At 43.5% G+C, this 26,461-nt stretch overlaps 1 protein-coding gene across 1 annotated transcript in view; it reads right to left on the bottom strand.

Annotated features, from left to right (window-relative positions):
- Nucleotides 1-26,461, bottom strand: part of ptprr (protein tyrosine phosphatase receptor type R) — a 203,565-nt gene that overhangs the window by 104,558 nt on the left and 72,546 nt on the right. The window contains exon 6 of the mRNA XM_080191203.1: nt 24,891-25,153. Coding sequence (XP_080047329.1) covers nt 24,891-25,153 — 263 coding nt within the window. The remainder of the gene's footprint in view (nt 1-24,890; nt 25,154-26,461) is intronic.

Below are 26,461 nucleotides of genomic sequence, written 5' to 3'. Positions count from 1 at the left end.
AATCCGAGAATGACCAGATAATCTGTTTCTGTTATGTCGACTGAGGGATAACTTTTAGCCAGGACACTGAGTGAACGTCATGACTTATATTGAGACCTGTATTATTTTAATGCTAAATACAATACACCCTTACTTCCTACAATGTCTGAAAAATTGCTATCACGCGACAATCTGTACGACTCTCAAAGTCTGGTGACTGTTGCATGTACGTCAGGCAACGTCTTTTCAGTGTGTCATGAATCGTAGCATCATAGTTTTGCTGTGAATCATAGATATTTACAGCACAAAATGAAGTCATTTGGTTAATTGCGTCTTTGATTACTGAAATGAGAACTTTACTGTTAAATTAACATTTAATTGAAGAAGACTAATCCAACCTAACCCCATCTGTCAGCTCTTGATCTGCACCCTTGTCAGTTATCGTACTCCAAGTACTTTTTTCAAATGTGACGAGAATTTCTGCTTCTACTAACCCTATATGCAGAGAATTCTAGACCACCACCACCATCACCACCCTCTGGGTGAAAATAATTCCTCAACTCCCCTCCAACCCTTCCGCTAATTCATTGAAAACCCTGCTCCTTAGTTACTGACTTTTCTGCCAAGGGAAATAAGCAATGCTCATTCAAGAATCAGCTGATTGCTAGTTTAACAGTGAAGTCTTTAGTTCAGCATCCTGAATGACGAAATGAAAATGAACAAAAACAAGTTCCATAGTTACCAATAAGATACAAGTAAACAGAAGAGAATTGAGAAATTGAAATCAGTATTTTTCTCAGAATAAGGGAGATAGAAAAAAGGCAGTTTTCCCATTAAGGGACAACGGGTGGAATTGTCCCATTCTGAGAGGAGGAGGGGAACAGCTGACTCCCACACCTGTCCTGCCGACCAGAATGTCAGATCCTGTGCTTGGAACCTCATTACTTATGCACAGGCAGGTTCTGCTCCAACTCTCCTGCCAGACCAGCAGCTGATTTGTCCCCCGACCTCAGCCGACTGGTCCAATGGTCCCAGCGCCATATTTAAACACCAGTCCTGTGCTCTCCCCAGCCCACCTGTCCTCAGCAGACCGGGCAGGATGTCAGTGACGCAGAGGGAAAAGGCTAGCAACCTCAAGAGGAAGTTTGTTCCTTGATTCAACCACTCTCCCCTTAAGCTCTTCACCTGCACGGCATGCATGCCCCACTTGGATGTCTACCCAGCACTTTGGGAGTCTTCAATCATCTCCTTCCAGTAAATGATGTGGTCTTCCTTTGACACCCGTTTCTTCACATTATCCCAATGCCTCTCTATGCTATTGTAAAGGTGTCGTCATGTCATATTAAGAAGGTACTTGAAGGCCAAGGCTGTTCATGATGCTTGTTTGACTCTTAGAATGACTTACAAGTATACAATAAGAAGTCTCACGACACCAGGTTAAAGTCCAACAGGTTTATTTGGTATCATGGGCTTTCTCCGTCATCAGGTGAGTCGCTGCCCCACCTCCAAAACGAACCCCTTTGGTCTCACGGCAGACACAGGGGATGAAGGAGCAGCGCTCGGTGATTCCAAATAAACCTGTTGGACTTTAACTTGGTGTTGTGAGACTTCTTACTGTGCCCATCCCAGTCTAACGCTGGCATCTCCACCTCTTAACAAATATACAGTAACGGGTACAAGCTGGGAGCTGTCTCCATGCTTGCAGGTACACACAGCTCTGTCCAATACTAGTCTGATTGCAGAAATGGCTGAGAAGCTAAATCAATATTTTTCCTCAGTTTACATGACGGAGGACATGTGTACCATCCCAATAGTAACAGAAAATGCAGAGGTTAACTTCAAACTATCATCATCATTAGGGAAAAAGTACTGAGCAAAGAATTGGGATTGAAGGCAGGCAAGTCCCCAGAGCCCAGTGGCCTACATTCTACAAATGAATATGGATAGGTTAAGTGAATGGGAATTTGGCAGCTGTAGCTTAACGTGGATAAATGTGAGGTTATTCATTTTGGTAGGAAAATTACAAAGGCAAATTATTATCTAAATGGAGAGAAACTTCGGAGTGCCTTGGTGTAGAGGGATCTGGGTGCCCTTGTGCATGAATCGCAAAAAACTAGCATGCAAGTACAGCAGGTAATAAGGAAAGCCAATGGAATCTTGACATTTATTGCTAAAGGAATAGAATATAAAAGTAGTGAAATGTTGCTGCTATTGTACATAACATTAGTGAGACTGCACTAAGAATATTGTGTACAGTTTTGGTCCCCTTACCTGAGGGGTATAGTATTGGAGGCGGTTCAGAGGAGGTTCATTAGAATGGTTTCGGAGATGAGGGATTTGTCTCAAGAAGAAAAATTGGGCAGTTTAGGCCTATGCTGTCTGGAGTTTAGAAGAATGAGAGGAGGCCTAATAAACTAGATGTGGAGAGAATGTTTCTGCTTGTAGGACAATCTAGAACAAGAGGTTGTAGTTTTAGGATAAGATTTAAAACAAGGATGAGGAGAAATTACTTCTCTCAAAGGGTCCTGAGTCTTTGGAATTCACTACCCCAGGGAGTGGTGGATGCTGGGACTTTGAGTAAATGAAAGTCAGAGAATGGCAGGAAAGGACAGAGAGGAAAAAAACTAATAATACACCAACAGTCAAGACTACATTTTACAAAGATAATTAAAAAGACAGAACTATACGCTCTGTATTTGAACGTGCATAGCAATCATAACAAAGTAAACAAATTGATAGTGTACATTGAAGTAAATAAATATGATTTGATAGCTGTTACGGAGACATGACTGCAAGATGGCAAAGTTTAGGTCCTGAAAACTGAGGGTTATGTGACATTCAAGAAGAATATGAAGCTAGGGATAGTACTGCTAACCAAGGAAGGCATTGGCACAATAGTTGGAGATGACCTGGGTTCAGGAGATCAGGATGTGGAATCCATTTGGATAGAAATGAGGAATACTAGGGGAAAGTTGCCAGTGGGAATGGTCTATAGCCTCCCCTAATTGTAGCCATAAGATAGGATAAAGTGTACAAGAAGAAATATTGAGTACTTGTGATAACAATCATGGATGATTTTAATCTATATCAACTGGAAAAATCATATTGGCAATAAAGCCTGGATAAATAATTCACATAATGCTTCTGAGACAGTTTCTTAGAGCAGCACGTTCTGGACTGCAGAGAGCAAACTATTTTAGACTTGGTATCCTGTAAAAGGTCATGAATTAGGTAGCAACAATCACAATATAATTGAATTTTACATCCATTTTGAAAGGGAGAAGAGTGGGTCCAAGACTGGTGTTCTTAACTTATATGAGGGAAATTATGCAGGCACAAAAGCTGAGCAAGCTGAATGGTCTTCCTCTGCACTGTACGATTCTGTGATTGGTCAAAATATAATGAACAGCAGAGAATCACTGATAGATTAATCAGGAGAAAAATAATTAGAGAATGAGAGGAAGTTAGCTAGAAATGTAAAAACAGATTGCAGGAGCTTTGACAAGAAAAAGGTAAGTAAAGTGTGTGTTGGTCTTCCAGCTAGAGACAATGGAAGCTAATAGCAGATAATGAGGCAGTTGTGGGTTAAATGAACAAATATTTTGCTTCTGTCTTCCCTGCTGAAGGTACAGAAAACATTCCAGTCATAGCTGTAAATTGGGAGGTGGAAGAGAGAGAGGAACTTGGTGAAATTGCAGTCTCAAGGGAAGCAAACTGATGGAGTTGGAGGTTGACAAGTCTTTAGGTCCTAATGGACTTCATACTCGGGTTTTAAAATAGGTGGCTAATGAGATAGTAGATTCGTGGAGATTAATTTTCCAAACGTGACTCGATTCTGGGTAGGTTCCATTAGACTGGTAAGTAACAAACCCCTACTGGAACCCGGTTACACAAGCTTCCCATAGCTCCTCTCTTGGAACCTCCCCACCCTCCAACCCAAAAAGGATCTTTATGCAGTGGGTGTTATTTGATAATTTCAGATTCATTACTGGAATACCACTGGGTATCAATTTGCTTATAATTAGTCCTCATCTAGATCCCACGCATTGTGCAATAACACTTTTCTCCCTGTAGGAAACCTTTCTTCCTTTAGTTGTTATTTGTGTACATTTATTATTCTTATAAACCCCATTTTGCTGCAAACCAAATAACCTGGTGAAGAACATAAGAACATAAGAAATAGGAGCAGGAGTAGGCCATCCAGCCCTTCGAGCCTGCCCCGCCATTCAATAAGATCATGGCTGATCTGTCGTGGCTCAGTTACACATTCCCGCCCTCTCCCCATAACCCTTAATCATAACCTTAATGATAACCCTCTTATCAAAAACCCATCAACCCGCGTCTTAAAAATATTTAGCGAGGTAGCCTCCACCACTTCAACGGGCAGAGAATTCCAGAGATTCGCTACCCTTTGAGTGAAGAAGTTCCTCCTCAACTCCATTCTAAACCGCCCCCCTTTATCTTGAGGCTGTGCCCCCTAGTCCTACTGTCCTTTCTGAGCGGGAAGAGTCTCTCCACCTCTATCCTATCCATCCCATTCATCATCTTATATGTCTCAATGAGATCTCCCCTCATTCTTCTAAACTCTAACGAGTTCAAGCCTAGTTTATTCAGCCTCTCCTCATAGCTCAACCCCCTCAACTCCGGCATCAGCCTAGTAAACCTCCTCTGCACTCCCTCCAAGGCCAAAATATTCTTGCGTAAGTACGGCGCCCAAAACTGCGCACAGTACTCCAGCTGCGGCCTCACCAATGCCCTATATAGCCGCAGCAAGACCTCCCTACTTTTATATTCAATCCCCCTCGCTATGAAGGCCAGCATCCCATTCGCCTTCCTGACCACCTGCTGCACCTGCAAGCTGGGTTTTTGCGACTCATGCACAAGGACCCCGAGGTCCCTCTGCGCCGTCGCCTGCTGCAGTTTTTCACCACGTAAGTAATAATAACTGGAATGAAACAGCATTTGATGTTTGGAATTATCATACTGTTAAACAGAGTGTGACCTCACAGCAGTATTCTCACTCAAAAAATTGTAAGCCATTCGAGTTTGGGCAAATTGGTTTCAGATGCCATCTGGATCTCCTGGACATTTATCTACCAGTTAGTACCCTTCTACCTATTTGTCAGAGGGTACATCCTACAAGAGTATATTACACATGTGCTGTACTCAATGGAAGTTAAAATCAGCCCTTGAGTCACAAGCTGTATACAGGAATAATCAAATCAATACATACCTGACTCAGACATAAGCCACAATGTTTCTCTACCCTCTATTGACTCTGAACCATACATAGACCTGGATCTTTGCAACAACGGAGAGCCTTTCTGCCTTTGCCAAAATAGTGGTTACGCCTGAAAGTTGGATGCCCTACCCCGACCTACCATTTCTCTGTGGGTCCGAACGGGTCCAGTCAGGATTCATAACTATGCATTTTGCAGAGACAGCTGCCCATTTAAATCAGCAGCTAATATGATGACCCAGGTGTGTGAAACACAATGTGGACAGGTTAGATCCGCTAACTACAGGTCAGAACTTTGTGCAGAGCTTCGGAAATTTGGGGTTTGCTTTTAGAGAGATACCCTGTGGCTGCAGGGCATCTTTGGGGGAGGTCAGATGCTCTTTGGTGGAAGTTAGGTGTCCTTTGGGATTGTTAAAAGTAGGCATAACTATGTGTAAAGGGTGGGTAAAGTCATTAACTGACAAGCTGTAAAAGCCACCAGGAACAGCCAAAAATGACAAAATGAACTGTCAAGGTGTCAAAACCTTTAAACTCCTGCCCTTTAAGTCTTTGAAAAAAAGGTCTGAAGTGCTTGCTATTTCATTCTGTCTGTTGACATCAACCTGAGGGCCTGCATCAGTAGATTAGTGCTGCATGACTGGTTTTACAACCTCTCGTGATTACAGCAGGGTGCCTTCTATTTCCCAGTTTGATTGACAGCTTCAAATGGTTGTACACACTTTGAAGTGAGACTATGAATTTCAACATTTTTTTAAATAAAGGATTAAGCACTTGAACAACATATTTATCTTTATAAGGGGTTAAGCACTTAATGAAATATTGTCATTACAAGGAAGTTGTTGAAGGTATGTGAATGGGGTTTTATGAATGAGACTGTTTTTTTAAATGAAGACTGCAATAGACACACAACTTTATTTTATTTAATCACAGAATAGATAATGAGGTCTGCCCATGGTGGATACTGGATGAGTTGACATGATAAGCATAAGTGGCAGTTGGTGATGGGTGGGACATGAGTTGGCATGAATAGGCACAAAATTATCATGGGGGCTATAAGGGGTGAGATACAGAGGCATAGGTTGACATGAATGGTAGGAGAGGCCAAGCTGTAGGTAGAGGGCACAGACTAGCCTACAGAGTATGAGGGGCCATGGTGGGGTTAGAGGGTACAAGGTGGCATGCATTGGCATGAATGGGACATGGGAAGCATATGGTGCCATGAGGGGCTGTTTTTTATTGTGTTGATTGAGTACAGAGAGTGGCCTTCTGGCAACCAACCTTCACACACAGCAACCTCAATCATTCATTCCAGGGCTATTGGGCGATGATGTACAAATTGGCTGCTTTTCATAGAATCATAGGATCCGACAGTGCAGAAGGAGGCCATTCGGCCCATCAAGTCTGCACCAACCCTAGTCTCCCCCAGGCTCTATCCCCATAACCTCATGCATTTACCCTAGCTATTCCCCCATGACACTAAGGGGCAATTTACCATGGTCAATCCACCAAACCTACATATCTTTGAACTATGGGAGGAAACCACAGTTTCCTCCAGAGCACCTGGAGGAAACCCATGCAGGCACAGGGAGAATGTGCAAACTCCACATAGGCAGTGCCCTGAGCTGGGAATCGAACCTGGGTTCCTGGAGATGTGGGGCAGCGGTGCTAACCACTGTGCCATCTTTTATCTTGTAGCTTAATAGAATTCCAAATCTAAACATCATGGTCAGCCAAAAGTATGTTCCTTGGTATTGATGATGCTGCAACAGCTCTCTACAATTGGCAGGTGGTTAAAGACATATCCTTAAATAGTATGATGAAGGTAGTATGGAATACTCCAGGATGAATCAATATGATCCTACATTGTAACACACCACATTGTCAAGATCTTGAGCTGCTTTAACATCCAGATCTCCCCACTAGATGGTGATCTTAGACTTCAATTTTTTTGGCATTATATTAGAAGGCTCCAGATGGAATGTTAAAAATGACCACACAAGCAGGCAACATGCCATCTCTGATTTCTTGCATGTTGAAAAAATTGAGGAATCCAGTGATATGCCAGTCTCAATGTCTGACAAACTGATTGATGGGATCCAGGATAGGTACAAGATTCAAAGAACAAAGAAAATTACAGCACGGGAACAGACCCGTCAGCTGCACTGACCATGCTACCCGACTTAACAAAAACCCCCTAACTTTCTGGGGACCATATCCCTCTATCCCCATCCTATTCATGTACTTGTCAAGACGCTCTTAAAAGTCACTACTGTATCTGCTTCCACTATCTCCCCCGGCAACAAGTTCCAGGCACCCAATACTCTCTGTGTGAAAAATCTGCCTCGTACATCTCCTTTAAACATTGCCCCTCACACCTTAAACCTATGCCCCCTAGTAATTGACTCTTCCACCCTGGGAAAGACTATCCACTCTGTCCATGTCTCTCATAATCTTGTCGACATCTATCAGGTCTCTCAACCTCTGTTGCTCCAGTGAGAACAAACCAGGTTTCTCCAACCTCTCCTCATAGCTAATAACCTCCATATTCATGAGAAGCTATTCATTCCTGTTATAGTGACAGTGGTTAACACTGCTGCCTCACAACGCCAGGGACCCGGGTTTGATTCCTGGCTTGGGTTACTAATTGTGCGAAGTCTGCACATTCTCCCCGTGTCCGCATGGATTTCCATGGTCTGAAAGACGTGCTGTTTAGGTGCACTGGCCAAGCTAAATTCTCCCTCTGTGTACCTGAACAGGTGCCAGAGTGTGATGACTAGGGGATTTTCACAGTAACTTCACTGCAGTGTTAATGCAAGCCTACCTGTGACACTAATAAACAAGCTTAAAAAAAACTTAAAAGTCACTTGGACAGAGATTTCAGCAGATTGTCTAATTTGTTTATTACCACGGATTATTTGCTTTTTTGGGGGACGGGGGAGTTGGGGAGGAGTAATTATTTCATATCGAGTCAGGACTCCCAGTGTTGCTTTTACTCCAAGGTATCTGAAAGCAATCCCTCAAGGTCGCAAAGTGGGAACATTTATGTGTGTGGTAACAGCTAGTGCCTTGTAGCCTGTCTGTTATGCACCTTTAACAGTGACATGAGGAGTTAGCTACAAGTTTTACTTTCGAAGTGCACAGTTGTTGACTGAGCAAAGGCACACAGCCACACATTTGTGTTCAGGATAAAACCGTGGGCCTCTTTTCACCAGCTTCCAACTGTGGAGAGGATGGGGTGGCGTCTGATAGTGGAGAGTGTATATATAAATAGAACAGATGCTCTATTCATTGTGAAATCTTTAGCTCAGCAACAACAATAAAGAACGCCTTTTTTTTGGGCAGATGCACAACTGACACAGATTCATGAACTACATATGTTGCATCTTGTGTGAAGGCAGGGAACAACAAGGTATCAATTCCCACTCAGATCAATGTAAGTCATTATTCAATTGATTTAAACATTTCTCAGCCTTCTGTTAGCTTTAGTCAGTGTAATATTCACAACCCATGATAGACATAAAACCCGACCAGAGTCGTCCTGAATATCTATTAAAAACATTGGGTGGGATTCCAAAACTGCCTTAGAATGGTACGAGAGGAGTGATTTTCTGATTTGGAACCGTCAGCAAGGAGCCTTCCTATACATTATTCGTGTCAAGAAATAAACCTTTAAAATGCAAAATAATAAAAGTTGAGAAAAAGGACACATCTGCAACATAAAATATCACAGGCTTGATTTTGTAGTCTAAATAACAGTTAATGATGCTCATTGCTTTTTACGCATACATTGTATGGGTGCTCAGGTGATGGGCAAATGCGTGGTCAAACGTGAAGTGGTAAAAGTTGGTGCCTGAGTTGTGTGCTCTGCTGTTAGCTTTACGACATGGTGTGGAACATGATGTGTCCTTCGAACAACCGTGCAACCTCAAACAGACCATTGTTCGCAGCGAACAGTGACCATGACACCACACAACCCTGCCACGGCAACTCTGCAAGATGTGCCAGAACATCAACATGGATAGCACCATCACACTTGAGAACACCGTCCACCAGGTACATTCTCATGCAACTCGGCCAATGTTGTCTACCTCATACCTGCAGGAAGGGATGTCCCGAGGTGCGGTACATCAGCGAGACAATGCTGACGCTACAACAATGGATGAATGGACACCGCTCAGCAATCACCAGGCAGGAGTGTTCCATTCCTGTCGGGGAACACTTCAGCAGTCAAGGGCACTCAGCCTCTGATCTTCAGGTAAGCGTTCTTCAAGGTGGTCTTCAAGACACATGACAATGCAGAATCGCAGAGCAAAAACTGATAGCCAAGTTCCACACACATGAGAACAGCTTCAACCGGGATCTTGCGTTCATGTCACATTACTTGTAACCCTCGCCATTTGGCCTGGGCTTGCAAAATTCTCCTAATTGTCCTGGCTTGAGACAATTCACAGATCGTTAACTGTGATTATCCCTCTCTCCACTCACACTATCTATACCTTGATTACCTGTAAAGACTCGCATTCCTAACATTACCTTGCAATCGTGTCTTTGCCTATATATGCCGAATTAGGGAACTCACCTCTCCACTCACCTGATGAAGGAGTAGCACTCTGAAAGTTCAGGATTCCAAATAAACCTGCTGGACTTTACCTGGTGTTGTGAGATTTCTTACTGAGCTTTGTGACAGAAACATTTCATTCTCACCATTAAAATGCATTGAATGTTGTGAAGTTGTAGTATTTATGTTACAATGCAAACTGAATCCACTGCAGATATTTAAGGCTAGTAATTACAAGTGCAAGTAGTTTTTTTAGCAATATGATACATCAATGCCTGCCAACCAACTTGACTGATGCTGAAAATTAACTAGTACAAGTGTGGAGTCTCATTCCTTCATGTTGTGAATTGTTACAGGAGATCCTAAAATGCCAAATTATAAATTTTATTTCTTGTTAATTTCATCTCTCTCAATCCAATCTTTGTTTCCCTCTCTATTTCTTTGTCTGGACCTGATTTGATATAGAATTAACCCCCTTTTATAGAATCCCTACAAACAGAAGGAGGCCATTTGGCCCATCAAGTCTGCATTGACTCTCTGACAGGGCATCCTGCCCAGGCCCTATCCCTGTAACCTCATGTATTTATCCTGCTAATCTGCCTGACCTGCACATCTTGGGACATGAAGGGACAATTTAGCATGGCCAATCCACCTAATCTGTACATCTTTAGAGTGTGGGATGAAACCAAAGTACGCAGAGGAAACACATACAAATATGGGGAGAATGTGCAAACCCTGCACAGACAGTGACCCAAGGCTGGGATTGAACCTAGATTCCTGGGGCAGTGCTAACCACTGCACAATTGTGCCATTTCTGTGCCACAGTTACAGTCCTTTTCTCCATCTTCTTCTATTTATATCCCATCCCTCATTAATTAAGATGCTGCCCTGTAGCTTGCCCTGTTCATTCAAATCCTGGATGCCCTTTTCTCCCTCAATGCAACATTATCAACTGGGACTTCTAGCTGCCTGGTGGGCGAAATAGATTTTTGAGCTAAAGGTTACAGAGATAAGTCTCCAGATTTTGAGTTAATATTTTCCAAGAGAAAGAAGAATGAACACAGGAGTTGGGGTGTCTTGCTGAAGTTGTACAAGGCATTGGTAAGGCCACACTTGGAATACTGTGTGCAGTTCTGGTCACCCCTATTTTGGAAAGAATATTGTTAAACCAGAAAGAGTGGAGAAAAGATTTTTCTAGGATGCTATCGGAACTTGATGGTTTGAGTTATAAGCAGAGGCTGGATAGACTGGGACTTTTTTCCCTGGAGCATAGGAGGCTTAGGGGTGATCTTCCAGAGGTCTAAAAATTATGAGATGCATAGACCAGCTAGATAGTCAACATCTTTTCCCAAAGATAGAGGAGTCTAAAACTAGAGAACATAGATTCAAGATGAGAGGGGAGAGATACAAAAGGCTCCAGAGGGGCAATTTTTTCACTCCGAGGATGATGAGTGTCTGGAACAAGCTGCCAGAGGTAATAGTAGAGTTGGTGCAATTTTGTCTTTCAAAAAGCATTTAGACAGTTACATGGATGAGATGTGTACAGAAGGATATGAGCCAAATGCTGGCAATTGGGACTACTTAGTGGTAAAAACTTGTCAGCATGGACAAGTTGGGTCAAAGGGCCTACTTCAATGCTGTAAACCTCGATGATGCTACGATCATTTCTTTGTATGTTCACACTTTTTATCTACTGGTAAGCTTAGCAGGTAAAAGATATCTCTGTATGAATATGTTTTATGTTCTGGACAATTATCATAGAATCATAAAATACTATAGAAGAATCCTTTCTTTATTCCTTCAAGGGAAGTGGGCAAGACAATTTTCATTGCCACCCCTGGTTACCCTTGAGACATTCATTGTCAGCCAGCTTGTGAACCACTGCAGTTGTAGGTACATTTACTGTGCTGTTAGAAAGGAGTTTCTAGGATTTTCATCTTGTGACAATGAAGCAACAAAGATGTAATTCCAAGTGAGGATGATGAATGGCTTGAAGAAGAGCTTGCAAGTGATGTTTCATGTGTCTGCTACCCATGTCCTTTTAGATGAAGAGGCCCTGTTTGCTGTCAAAAGAGCCTTGGCAAGTCGCTGAACTCATCTTGTAAATGATACACATTGCTGCCACTGTCACTGTCAGTGGTGGAGTCAGAGAATGTTTTAGAAGTGGTGGATTTGGAACCAATGAAGCAGACTGTTTTGTCCTGGATGGTGCTGAGCTTTTTGAGTGCTGTTGGAGCTACATTAATTCAACTGTGTTCACTCCTGGCCTGCGCTTTGCAGATTGTGGACAGGCTTTGCAGAGTCAGGGGGTGAGTTAATCATCACCAAAAGCCCAGTGTCTGACCTGCTCTTATAGTACTGTGCTTATGTGGATGGTCCAGCTCAGTTTCTGGTCAATGATACTCCTAGGATGTTGATGGTAATGCCTCAATGTTGAGTGAGATGGTTAGGTTATTTCTTGTTGGAGTTGGTCAATGTCTGGCACATGTGTGACATGAATGTTACTTGTCATTTAATTGCCCAAGCCTGGATATTGTCCAGATCTTATTGCAGTAACTGAGGAATCAGTTGAATGTTTAATCTTATTCAATCATCAGCAAACATCCCATTTCTGACCTTATATCGGAAGGAAAGTCACTGATGAAGCAGCTGAAGATGGTTGGGACAGGGACAACATCCTAAGGAATTTCTGCAATGGCATCCTGGGATTGAGATTTTTTTTCAATTGTGGGACATGGACATCGCTGGTTGGCCAGCATTTATTGCCAATCACTAGTTGCCCTTGGACTAAATAATTTGCTAGGCTATTTCAGAGAGGCAATTGAGAGTAAACCACATTGCTGTGGCTCTGGAGTCACACGTGGGCTGGACCAGGTAAGGATGGCAGATTTCTTTCCCTAAAGGACATTCATGAACCAGATCATTTTCCTGATAATTGACAATGGTTCTATGGTCATCAGTAGATTCTTAATTCGAGGTACTTTTTACTGATTTCAAATTCCATCATCTGCCATGGCAGGTCTGAGTTTTTGGATTAATTGTCCGGTGAGAGTATCACTAGACCATTGTCTCCCCTGAGATGATTGGCTTCCAGCAACAACAATCTTCCTTTGATCTCCAACCAATGGAGAATTTTACCCCTGATTCCCACTCACTTTGCTAGGGCTCCTTGATGCAAATACTTGATAAAACGTTGCCTTGATGTCAAGAGTCGTCACCCTCAGCTCACTTATTGAATTCAACTCTTTTGTTCATGTTTGGGCCAAGGGCCCAGATTGGTCCTGGTGAAACTTAAACTGAGCATCCAGAAGCAGGTTATTACTTAGTAAGCGCTATCTGATAGTGCGATCGATGTCCCTTTCATCACTTTGCTGATGATTGAGAGTAGATTGATGGGAGTATCACCGACCAGATTGGCTCTTTTTTTATGAATCTGATGTCCCTGGACAACTTTCCAGATTGCTGGGTGGCTGCCAATGTTGTAGCAGTGATGGAACAGCTTGGCTAAGGTTGCGGCTGATTCTGATATAGAAATCTTCAGTACTACGGCCAAGTTGCTGTCAGGGTTCATAGCGTGGGTTTCCTCCAAGCGCTCCAGTTTTGTCCCACAATCCAAAAGATGTTCTGGCCATGCTAAATTCTCCCTCAATGTACCCAAACAGGCCCCGGAGTGTGGTGACTAGGGGATTTTCACAGTAACTTCATTGCAGTGCTAATGTAAGCCTACTTATGACACTAAGAAGTAAACTTTAAACTTATTCTTCATTCTATATTCATCTCTGGAATATGAAGTTTGGGGACGAAGTAGAAAGGGGCGAGAGCTTCAGGTTTTTAGGTGTCTAGATCACCAACAACTTATTCTGGTTTCCCTCCCGCACCACTCCCCCCCCACCCCAGGCTGACACTATAGTTAAGAAAGCCCATTAATGCCTCTACTTTCTCAGAAGACGAAGGAAATTTGGCATGTCAGTTATGACTCTCACCAACTTTTACAGATGCACCATAGAAAGCATTCTTTCTGGTTGTATCACAGCTTGGTATGGCTCCTGCTCTGCCCAAGACCATAAGAAGCTACAAAAGGTCGTGAATGTAGCCCAATCCATCATGCAAACCAGCCTCCCATTCACTGACTCTGATCACACTTCCTGCTGTCTTGGCAAAGCAGCCAGCATAATTAAAGACCCCACACACCCCAGACATACTTTCTTCCACTGACTGACTCAGCTGACTCAAGAACAGTTTCTTCTCTGCTGCCGTCAGGCTTTTGAATGGACCTACCTTGCACTACGTTGATCTTTCACTCACTCCTTTCCTTCTCTATAAACAGTATGCTTTGTCTGTATGGTGCTCAAGAAGCAATACTTTTCACCGTATACCAATACATATGACAATAATAAATAATACCAAATCAAAAACCAAAACCACTGCAATGTCAGAATGTGATCGATAGCTTGTGTTCTTATTTTTTACCTTAAAGTTACAAAGCCATTGCTCAGAGTGGACCTAAAAACCAAATTCAAATACTAACTGAATCCACATTGATCTCACTGTGTGATTGAGGGTGTGTTTTAGAATTGAATTCACACATCGGACAGGATTCCTTGGATGGCGGCTTTCCTAGTTCTGCCCCACAAGAGAAGATCCAGGTGACAAGATAAGGCATTGCATCTTGGGCTCGATCTGACGCTTGATCTTAGCCAAGAGGTCGAGGAACTCACCACTGTGACAAACATGGGAGGTACGCTAATAAAGGTCATTCCATTGTTGTTATTAATTACAATGGTTACTATCTTGTTTCCCCACGCGTGCCAACAGTAGCTCCATGTGATATTCCAGCACTCACAAATAGAACAAAGGACAAGCGTATAAAATATCAGAATACTACTCCGTTTAAAACATTGCAGCTCACAATTCCCAAACAGCACATACTCACAAGCTGTGTACACATCATCAAGGATCATTTGAAGTATTTTCAGAACCAATCAGCACAGCTTATAATAGGAGCACTGCACCAAGGCTGAATAATGCTGAAACTAGCTCTCTGTGAAAAGTTTCTTCCGCCTGTTGCTTGGTGATTAAATTATTAAACCATTTGTAAAGATTTTTCCACAGGAGCTCTCCCACTCATTTTTCCAGGGTATCCATGGAAATTATAATGTACGATCGAGAGAATTTCCACAGAAATCCAGCTTTGTGTCACCCATGGGGCATTATCTGCCTCCTCGGAGTTTAGCTAGCAGTTTTAAAATGATACCTTCCTCTAACATCCCCACGATCCAGTATCTCAAAATATATTGACTTAAACATTGAAAAGGGTCTTAATTTTCTTTTAGAAATCACACTTTTTGCAGTGTTAGATGTTCATATTGTGTCTGAGGAGCGTTATAGGCTACATTGATTTATTTAGTTCCCAGCAGGAATGAGACAATTACAGCAGTTACCATTTTGACCTCACTGTGTGATTGAGCAGGTGCTTTTTAGAATTGACTTTACACATTGGACACAATTCCTCGGATGGCAGGTTTCCCAGCTCTGCCACCAAAAAGTCATTGGAGAACGCAGGCTACACTCATTTAACGTCCCTCACTCCAAGGAAGGTGCACTTCAGAGAGCTGGGGCTGAATCTGATTGAGTGGCAGCTCTATAATCCCAGCAGCGCCATTAGCAACAGAGGCCAGGACTGGTACTACAAGCAATCCCCAGATTTCAAAGGACTCCAGGACCAGGTAGGTGCAGGCGGTTGAATGTGGAGGTGAGGCCAAAGGGGAGGTGAGGATTCAGGGGTCAGGGTCATGATGGAGTGGTCAGGGCTGAGTGAGCACCCACAAGGAGCAGAGCTTGTGAAATAGAGCGTGATGTGAAAAGAAGGTTGTTGGGGGATCCATTCTCCCCTCTCCCCACCCCTTCTCGCCCGAGACCCGCGTGTGGTGACTTGCAAACTTCCCCAACCCCCTTACCACGGGAGGCAATGGCCTAGTGACATTATCACTAGACTATTAATCCAGACACTCTGGGGACCTGCGTTCAAATTTCACCACTGCAGATGGTGGAATCTGAATTCAATAAGAATATCTGGAATAAAGAATCAAATGATAACCGTGAAACCATTGTCGATTGTCGGAAAAACCTATCTGGTTCACAATTTAGGAAAGGAAATCTGCCATCCTTACCTGGTCTGGCCTACATATGACTCCAGAGCTTGGCACTATGGTTGACTCTCAAATGCCCTCTAGGGGGCAATTAGGGATGAGCAATAAATGCTGGTAGCCAGCAATGCCCATGTCCCACAAATGAGTAAAAGAAAATCTGAACTCTTCTTACTACTGTTAATCTTAAGGCTCTTAAATGGACATTAATTGCAAATTTACTGGCCTCATTTGGGGAAGGGTGGGTGGGAGACCCAAGGCTTCAACCGCCCTCTGAAAAATTAAGCAAATTTTAAAGAAAGCATGTGAATGAGCAGGAAATGATTTGACCATCATTATGATGATCTGTATTGGAAATGCTGCTTGCAAAATCTTTTCAAATCCCGAATAATGTAGAAATTTCCTTAGAAGCATCGATAAATGCAAAATTCACCTTGCTCCAATCATTTTATGGAACAAATCTTGATAGAAAACATTTGCCTCTGTGTGTAGCCCTCTCATTGCAAACCTGCCTGACATAAATCACAGCTCGAGTTCAGTTCCTTTGTGCTGTATATTACTTTGTTCCCATTTCCGTGCTTTTGCCATATTCTGTGTACGCAATCAAGAATTGGGAAGTCTTGATTAACTGTATATTTTTATCAAGGTGGATGGGAAGTGAATGAACCTTAGAGATTTACTTATCAGATTGAAATTCAATTTCGCTGCTATCTATTGCAGGGTTTCCCAAACCTTTCCAGCCAGGAAACCCTTTCGACCTCTCAAGAGTACTGGCAGAATGCCTGGGAAACATTTTTACTGTGATCAAGAGTTAAAGCACGAAAGAAATTGTTTTGTGCTATTGGTACAAACATACAAAGAGAACAAAGAACAATACAACACAAGAACAGGCCCTTCGGCCCATCAAGCCTACACCGATTCCTAATCCTTATTTAGACCCACTACTTATTGCCCATTCAAAAACCTGATTGAAACATGTATTTTCTATTTCTTATACGTGTATGTTTAATATAATTTTAAAAATATTTTATTTATAAATGTACTTAAACCTTACCTTTGTGTCATTTTTAATGGAGGAATTGGAAAGATGGATTCTGATATCAGACACACAAACACAAATGCACACAAAAAGAACCACCTTTTCCTCTATCACACACATGTGCTCACCTCTCTCCCTCTCACACACAGGCATGCTCACCTACACATGCTCACCCTTCTCTCTCACACACACACAGACACACATTCACCTTTCCCAAACACACATATTCACTTCTCGCTCATGCTCACACACACACACACTCTCTCTCGTCACACACACACAGTCACCTCTCACATACTCATCTCTCTCTCCCTCACACACATGCTCACCTGTCTCTCCTCACACACACACACTCACCTCTCTCTGACATACATACTCATACTCATTCCCTTTCACACATACATACTCACTTCTCTTATACACATACTCATACTCCCTCTGCCATACATACACACTCACCTCTCTCACACACGCACTCACCTCTCTCACACACACACTCACCTCTCTCACACACACACTCACCTCTCTCACACACACACTCACCTCTCTCACACACACACTCACCTCTCTCACACACACACTCACCTCTCTCACACACACTCACCTCTCTCACACACACACTCACCTCTCTCACACACACACTCACCTCTCTCACACACACTCACCTCTCTCACACACACACTCACCTCTCTCACACACACACTCACCTCTCTCACACACACACTCACCTCTCTCACACACACACACACCTCTCAGACACACATATACACACACACTCATACTCACCTCTCTCTCTCTCTCTCTGTAGTACACACACACATACGCACTTACCCTCTCCGCCTGTGCGGACTCTGCACATTCTTCCCTTGTCTGCATGGGTTTCCTCTGGCTGCTCCGGTTTCCTCCCATGGTCTGAAAGACGTGCTGGTTAGGTGCATTGTCTATGTTAAATTCTCCCTCAGTGTACCCGAACAGGTGCCGGAGTGTGGCAGCTAGGGGAATTTCACAGTAACTTCATTGTAGTGTTATATAGGCCTACTTGTGACTAATAAATAAACTTTACCAGGCACTCTCACACACATGCACTCACCTCTCTCTTTCTCACACACACATGCATTCTCTGTCCCTCTCACACACGTGCACTCACCTCTCTCTCTCTCTCTCACACACACACACACATACACACACACTTATTTCTTTCTCTCCTTCACAAAAACAAACCCTCAGCCATCTCTCTCAAATGCTGGTGATCCCCATTCACCTTGACCCCAACCCTCATCCCATTTTCCCCCTTGACAGGCTCTCATAGAACCAATAGAGTGCAGAAGGAGGCTATTTAGCTCTTCAAGCCTGCACCGAAAACAATTCCAACCAGGCCCTATCCCCATTTATTTACCCTGCTAATGCTCCTGACACTATGGGGCTATTTACCATGGCCAGTCCACCGAACCGGCACATCTTTGGACTGTGGGAGGAAACAGGAGCACCCAGAGGAAACCCACACAGACATGAGGAGAACATGCGAACTCCAAACAGACAGTGACCCAGAGCCAGAGTTGAACCTGGGTCCCTGGCACTGTGAGGCAGCAGTGCTAACCACTATGCCACCTTGCCTCACTCCCACTCTGAAGCCCACTTACACTCTCAGTCCCGCTCTAAGACCCTCTCACTCGTGTCCAAGGCCAGCTTCCCCTCTGATTATAATGTCCGCTCTCCCCACCCTCTGCGCTCATCCCAATCTGGAAATTTGTGTTTTGTCCTGTTCCCAATCAGAGGTTGGATTCTGGAGAAGCAAGTCTCTGATTGGACTAGCAGCTTTGCAGCATTTTTCAAATGTTATATATCAGCCTAGCCTGCAGTGGAACCCAGATTGGAAAACCCTGGCTTAGTGTATAAACTCTGTAACTGATTCAACCGCAAGCAAATCTATAAATGTACTAAATTGCAGCACTACTTGTGCCACCTTGGTTTCAAACTTTTCAATAAATCTGTTACAATCCAAACTGATGTAGACTAATTAAGAACACACAAACTTTAATGGAGATCTGGTTTAAATAAAAACATTGTGAAAGCCACCAGGGACATGTCACACCTGCCAAGGTGACCAAGACACTCGGAGAGCAGTGTTGCAAGGGTGCTCTTTGTAAGGAGGGTAGATTCAATTCCCATTGAAGGTTTACTAATTATGAAAACAGTATTTCAAACAAAAAGGTTGGGGAACATTTGGATCATGTGCTGAAAAATATGTTGCATGAATAGCTTTTACAGTGAGAAAGATAAATGGAAAAGATTGACAATTTACATACAGTCAACTCCCATCATTTGTTTACTCGTGTGAATGTGTACGTGCATTGAATAGTGGTTTGCAGCTGCAAAATCTCATCACCCATGATTCAAGCTCTTATGTTGAACTCTTGGACTGTTAAACCCTCATTTTCCCCACATCTTTCCCACATAGAAAGCGCGCACACTGCATGCACCGTCTCTGTGTATGTGTAAGTTCACCCTCCATGATTTCACCCTCCATGAGTGACGGAGTTGACAGTACTTCCTAGCTATATGAATCAATGCATTTTATTAATGTCGGATCCCAATAGAATGGATATACATAAAGCCCCTTCGTCAGGGCATTATATACACTCAGGTTTGATATATGGGAAACATTTGAGGACTCTGGGTCTATTCTGAGTGGAGTTTAGAAGGATGAAGAAAGCATTTCATTGAAACTTAGAATACTAAAAGATCTGGATAGAGTGGACAGGGAGAAGATGTCTCCATTAGTAGGAGACACTAGGATCCGAGGGCATCAGAGGAAAGGGACAATCGCTTAGAACTGAGATGAAGGTGGTGAGACTGTGGAATTCATTGCCATTGAAAGCTGTGGAAGCCAGGTCATTGAGTGTCTTTAAGGCGGAGAGAGATAGGTTCTTGATTGGTAAGGGGATCAAAGATTACAGGGAAAAAGGCAGGAGAATGGGGTTGAGAAAAATATCAGTCATGATTGAATGGCGGAGCAGACTCAATGGGCTGAATGGCCTAATTCTGCCGCTATATCTAATTGATTTAAATTAGGGTGGAATAATAATAGTGGAGATGAATTATGATTATAGGCCTAATATCATTGACAAATTGTGTCACAAAAAGTATAAAAATACTGAATTTAGTTTAGTTAACATGATTGGGGTAGCTTTTGGCTCTTATATAGTTATACAGAGTGTATAACTATATAAACCTGGAAACTGTTCGCATTCGAGCCGACAGCAACCTCTGGGTTCTGTGGTAATATTGTTGATTGGATATCATTTCAGAAAATAAGAATTACAATGCAGTCTGTTTGGCCCAGTATGTTCACTATTATTCTTCACAATGGGGAGGAATGGCACAGAGGTATTGTCACTGGACTAATAATCTAAAAACCCAAGATAATGTTTTGAGGCTCTGGGTTAGAACTGCAGATGGTAAAATTTGAATTCAATAAAAATCTGGAATTAAAAGTCTAATGATGACCACGAAATCATTGTTGGGTTCTCCGTCTTCCTCCCACCACACAAAGATGTGCAGCTGGGTGGATTGGCCACACTAAATTGCTCCTTAGTGCCCAAAGATCTGTAGGTTAGATGGGATTAGCCACGGTTAATGTGTGGGATTACACAGATAGTGCAGGGAAGAGGGCTTGGGTAAGATGCTCTGTTGGAGAGTCAGTGCAGACTTGATGGGCTGAATGTGCTCTTCAGTGGAGTCAATTTCATCTCATTCACTAATGGACAACACTGTGGTTAGCACTGCTGTCTCACAGCGCCATGGACCCATGTTTAATTCCAGCCTTGTGTGACTTTCTGTGCAAAGTTTGCACGTTCTCCCCGTGACCATGTGGATTTCCTCCGGTGTTCCAGTTTTCTCCCACAGTCCAAAAGATGTGTACTTAGGTGGATTAGCCACGCTCAGTTGCCCCTTGTGTAGGTTGGGTGGATTAGGAGTTAAGGGTTATGGGGATAGGGCCAAGGGGAGGGGCTGGGTGGGATGCTCTTTTGGCAAGTCAGTGCAGACTCGATGGGCCGAATGGTCTCTTTCTGGGATTCCAAGGTCCTCTGGTTTTACTGTCCTTTAGGGAAGGAAGTCTGCAAAGCTCTCCGAAATGGCCTAACAAGCAACTCAGTTCCAACATTGACAAAGGTCCTCTGAACTCAAAACATTGGCTCTATTCTCTCTTCACAGATGCTATCAGACCTGGTGAGATTTTCCAGCATTTTCTGTTTATGTTTCAATTCAAGGGCAATTAGCGAGGGGCAATAAATGCTGGCCTTGCCAGTGACACCCAGATCCCATGGATGAATTAAGAAGACACTGACACTAATTCTTATCCCATGAACTCGCCATATCCTTTTATCCCCTCTCTTTTAATCACCTCTCTAACCTGTTTTTAAATGTTCTGTTTTAAATGTACAGTGCAGTTGTACCCTCCACACTGTGACACCCTCAATGTGAAGACTTCTAACCTCAATATTTTCAGTTGTAATTGTTCATAGTTTGCAGCTGATGGTTCAGCTGTTCCAATATCTTTTCCCTGAGGGCCTCAGAAATAATGGCATCATTGAAATGTTGGCAAGCTCTTACCAGAGTTGGGGAGGGGATCGTGGTTGTCAGAGGTGTGATCAGAAACTAAGAATCTGCCCTAAGTGGGTGGGGATTGGTTACAAGTCAACTCTTGCCTGCAGAAGTAGAAGCCAACCATCTTCTGTTCTGATGGCACAATGAGCAGGGTTTTGTGTAGTAACGACAAATCTGTCATAATTCATTGCTGATACTGTAGCGCATGGTAACCTCTGGGAGCCCACACATGTGCGGAATAATGCTGAAACCTAGAGGCTGCTGTCAGTGATTCTACGCTTTACCAAAGAGGGTAATATTGAAGGACCAACTATCTTCAATCATTGGGAATCCATAGAATTGATAAGAATATCCATTCCTGCACTGTTATTGCAATGTCAAAACACTTGAAAAAGTTTACCCTGTTGAATGAGGTATAACTGAATGTACCAACTTGATAATTACATCTGCACACCCTCACTGGCCCTGAAAAGCTCATTCTGTATTTGTGGATTTTAGACAGAAGATGTCTAGCTGGTTATCATCGTCAAATCCGGAGATAAGGGGGTTAGCTTATGAGGAGAGATTGAGTAGATTGGGCCTGTACTCATTGGAGTTTAGAAGGCTGAGGAGAGATCTTATAGAGAGATATAAAATAGTGAAGGGGCTAGATAGGGTAGAAGCAGAGAGATTATTTCTACTTAGAAAGGAAACAAAAACTAGAGGGCACAGCCTCAAAATAAGGGGGAGTCAATTTAGAACAGAGTTGAGGAGGAACTTCTTCTCCCAGAGGGTAGTGAATCTTTGGAATTCTCTTCCCATTGAAGCAGTGGAGGCCACCTCATTAAATGTGTTTAAGTCACAGATAGATAGATTTCTGACCAATTAGGGAATTAAGGGTTATGGGGAGCATGTGAGTAAGTGGAACTGAACCACTATCAGATCAGCCATGATCTTACTGAATGGCGGGGCAGGCTCGAGGGGCTAGATGGCCTACTCCTGCTCCTATGTTCTTATGTTCTTATGAATCATCATGGAATCCCTACAGTATAGAAGAAGCCATTCGGCCCATTGGGTCTGCACCAACTCTCTGACAGGGTATCTTACCCAGACCCTCTCCCCAGGCCTATCCCCACTACTCCAAACATTTCCCATGGCTAATCCATCTAACCTATAACAAGGGCCAATTTAGCATAGCCAATGCACCTAATCGCGCATCTTTGCAGTGTGGGAGGAAACCGGAGCACCCGAAGGAAACATGGCAGACATGGGAGAGCGTGCAAACACCACACTCAGACAGTCACCAAAGGCTAGAATTGAAACTGGGTCCCTGGAGCTGTGAGGCAGTAGTGCTAACCACTGTGCCACCATTCCACCCATATGTGGGTAAAGCAGAACAAGAATATTCCTTTCGGCTTTTCAAAAATAACTTGGATCTCCCAGATAGTGCCACTTGCCTCCCAACCACAGCCAGAACCACCTTCCACCCGAATCTCCCTTTTAACCGATGGTTTCCACTGATCTCAGCTGTGGCCACCTGTCATAAAATTCCCACTCCCACCCACCAAGCAGATCCATCACTTGAATCCTGGAAGGTTTATGAAAATGAAGTCCTGCCGTTAATGTCAGCCACTCCTTCACACCTTGGGCTCCCCTTGTGCCCTGCTTGTTTAGGAGTTTGCATACACTGAACTGAACTGATCCCAAACTTTAAAGTGGGGACTTATGAGCCGGAATTTTACTGCCACGCCCGCTCTGATTCCGAGGTGGGTACAACTCGCAGAACGGGATTTTCAATTGCCCTCGGGTGGGATTTTAAGAGCCTTGCCCAAGCAAGGTCACAAAATATCAGTAATGGTGTCTAAGTTTGTTCCTTCAACATCTATATAACCAAGTGAAGTTCCTTTCCACTCACACACTGGTCAGCTGGTTCAGCACTAGGATAGGCCATGCTTTCAGACTAATTTCACTGGATGGAAATTTCCCATCCTGGAATTAGGTCTGATGGCGGGGGTGCGGTGAGCAAGTGGAGTGTTTCATGCTGCGGAAGCCAGCAGGAAAATGCACTAAATCCTCTGGCCCCAAACCCCATTGAGTGTGCAGCTGGGTGTTCTGAGCCTTATTCAGTGGTAGGACAGGCCTGATGGCACATTCTGCCATTCTATCTGGGCGTCATATTGAAAAGGCACCCAATATCACTGACCCACTAGTTAGGTGCATTGATCTGAACAGTGTGGTGACTAGGGGACTTTCACAGTAACTCCATTGCAGCATTAATGTAAGCCTTACTTGTGATTAATAAATAAGCTTTAAGATTGGAGGTGGGTCTACTGAAAATGAAGATGGATCTCTGGGAGCACTTTGCGGCTAGAAGGTGGACATCCTGGAAAAAGAAGATGGATCTCCAGAAACATTCTGAAGCTGGAAGATGAACTCCCTCCAAGAAAACAAATCTGGAAGGTCCACCTGTAGATGCATCCACGACCCACTGCTGTGGTGTTCCGAGGTACAGGGCTGCCAGCAACCTACATCCTGAGCTCTGGAGTCAGCCCCAGGTCTTTTCAAGTGAATCCCAACAACTGCACTACACGTTGTTCCAGACATGTTTTGCACTGGCATGTTTTCCCACTGCTGTCACGGAAAATTGGCGTGGGTGATCAGGCCCTGAACTGCATGTCATTAGGGGGATGCCAATGAGTTCCATTCTGGCCTCCGGTAGGTCTCCCGATCCATCAAGATGGGCGCCATCGGTGAAACCTGTTGTTAATTCATGCTGGTGTCAAATCGATTCTTGGGCCTCCCTCCACATTCTCCCTGTCCCCACCCACCATTGAACCTGCCAGCGGGAGTTTGGAGAGTTCCACCCACGATGTGTAAATCCGCTGGATGGAATTGTCCGCCGGTGAGATTTTCCACTGCTGCCAAAGTCAATGGGCTTTTGGATGGCTGGCCGCATTTTCCAGTCCCACCCCCTCAGTGAATGGAATTCAGCCCACAATGTTTTATTTCAGTGCTCTGACTCTGGTTCATGTCTTCAGTAACTGAGAATCTTAGATCCATTCGCTCAAAGTCACCCCAACCTCACATTAATAACTTTTACACCTCCACTACCACAAATACCTTAATTAATTAAGCACCCAATTAAAACCAAATCTGTCATGCTAATGCAAACAAGACTCACATAAACATCTACACTAATTATTCACACCGTGAGGTGACCTATTTACAGTTGCTGGTTTGTGCTAATTTCCACTCTTTTCGAAGTAGGTCATGAAGCAGACAACACAATCTGTTTCTTCTCATTTGAACCTGTTTCCATTTAATTCTAGTTGATCTTTTTACCTTTCTTGAAGACACGCTGGCTTCATTTTGAATGGCGAGGGACCAGATGAAACACATGGCTTGACCTCTGGTACGGGCCGACCCTGGGGATCGATGTTTACACTTACGGTGCCGGGAGTGGATCCAGGCTGCACCATACTGTTTGCAATTTTAACCTCTGGCTGTGGCTGCTGCACAGGAACGGATGAAAGATCTATCGACTGATGCTGCTGTTTATCCTGGTTGACTTGGAAGTGAAGCTTTTCCTTCAACCTGTATAGAAACTGATCAATGTAAAAATAGCGCTTAGCTATGGAGGAGGTGACTTAAGCATAACATTAAAATAAAACTTGCCCACCCTGCCAAATCCAATCTGAAGACTGGGGTAAAATGACTTGATGCAGCTAAAGGGGAACGAGATAAGCTCGAGAAGGAGAAGGAAATAAAGGATCCCCTCAACTTATTCATGTTTATAAATAGCTGTGATAAACATTGCCAACTTGAATATTCAGTGAGGGGAGGATCAGTAATGAGGTTAAAATATATCTAAAAGCATTAGAATGATGCTTCTGCACTTTTATGGGCATGAACCTCATGATATCACTGGCAAAGGGGTGTGGAAAATTGGGAAACGCGGTCTTGCCGGCAGGAGTCACAACTTCCGACTCTCACCGTATATTCTGCTCATGTCACCATTCTCTTTGAGGGCAAACGCAGGTTGAACATTGCCCCTATTTTGTTTTGACTCAGAGTTTCATTCTCCCTCCCATCCAGTTAGAACATTAACTGGGATTGTAACATGGGGAAGGATGGCAGGGAGCTCCAGTGGAACATATATGCTGTTATGTACTGGTTAGGCCAAATGGCCGGTCCTTGTGCTGTATATCCCACATAATAATGTCTAAATCAGGAGAACAGATACAGATCCTTTCAGCCCATAATCCATGTTACTGCTACACCTGCTGGCTATGCTGCTATGCTGGCTAACACAACATCAAATAGAACACTGCGCTAGGTGTTTTGTATTGCATTCCCTTAATGGCCTCCAAATGGATTGAATTATGTTGTGGGGGTGGTGAGAAACCATCAAGGACAATTTTCTATCCTGATTTCAAATAGAATACCATCTTCAATTGTTTTTAAAATATTCCATTCAGAATAGGGTTTTATTCATGTAATGTGCAGCTTTACCAGCACAGTCAAGATTTGCATAGATTTGTTTTGATGTTGTGTCTCTTCTTTAAAAGAAAATAATTCCTCTCATCTGCTTTCCCCATTCTCACATTTATATCATACCCCGTTCCACACATAGTGAATGCGCAGAAGAGCTGCTCCTAAGTTTTCTTCAATGCCTCTTCAACATTACTCACCTGGCAGTATTGGGAGGTGATTCCCTCTGGTTTTCTCTCCCCCTGTGTGAAGGAGACTGTGGTCTCCAGCCAACCCCCTCCCCATGATGATATAGCTGAGGTCAGAACTCAACATGAGGAGGGTCAGAAATGCGAAACCGTACCATGGCCAAATAAGAAATGTCCATTTGGCCATCTAGTTCGCATTTTATCACAGGGCCACACCATCATTGGTCTGTGTTC

This window comes from Carcharhinus amblyrhynchos, chromosome 6, assembly GCF_965287045.1.
Source record: "Carcharhinus amblyrhynchos chromosome 6, sCarAmb.v2.hapA, whole genome shotgun sequence".
Classification (NCBI taxonomy): Eukaryota; Metazoa; Chordata; class Chondrichthyes; order Carcharhiniformes; family Carcharhinidae; genus Carcharhinus; species Carcharhinus amblyrhynchos.
This window is presented reverse-complemented; position numbering and strand designations above follow the sequence as displayed.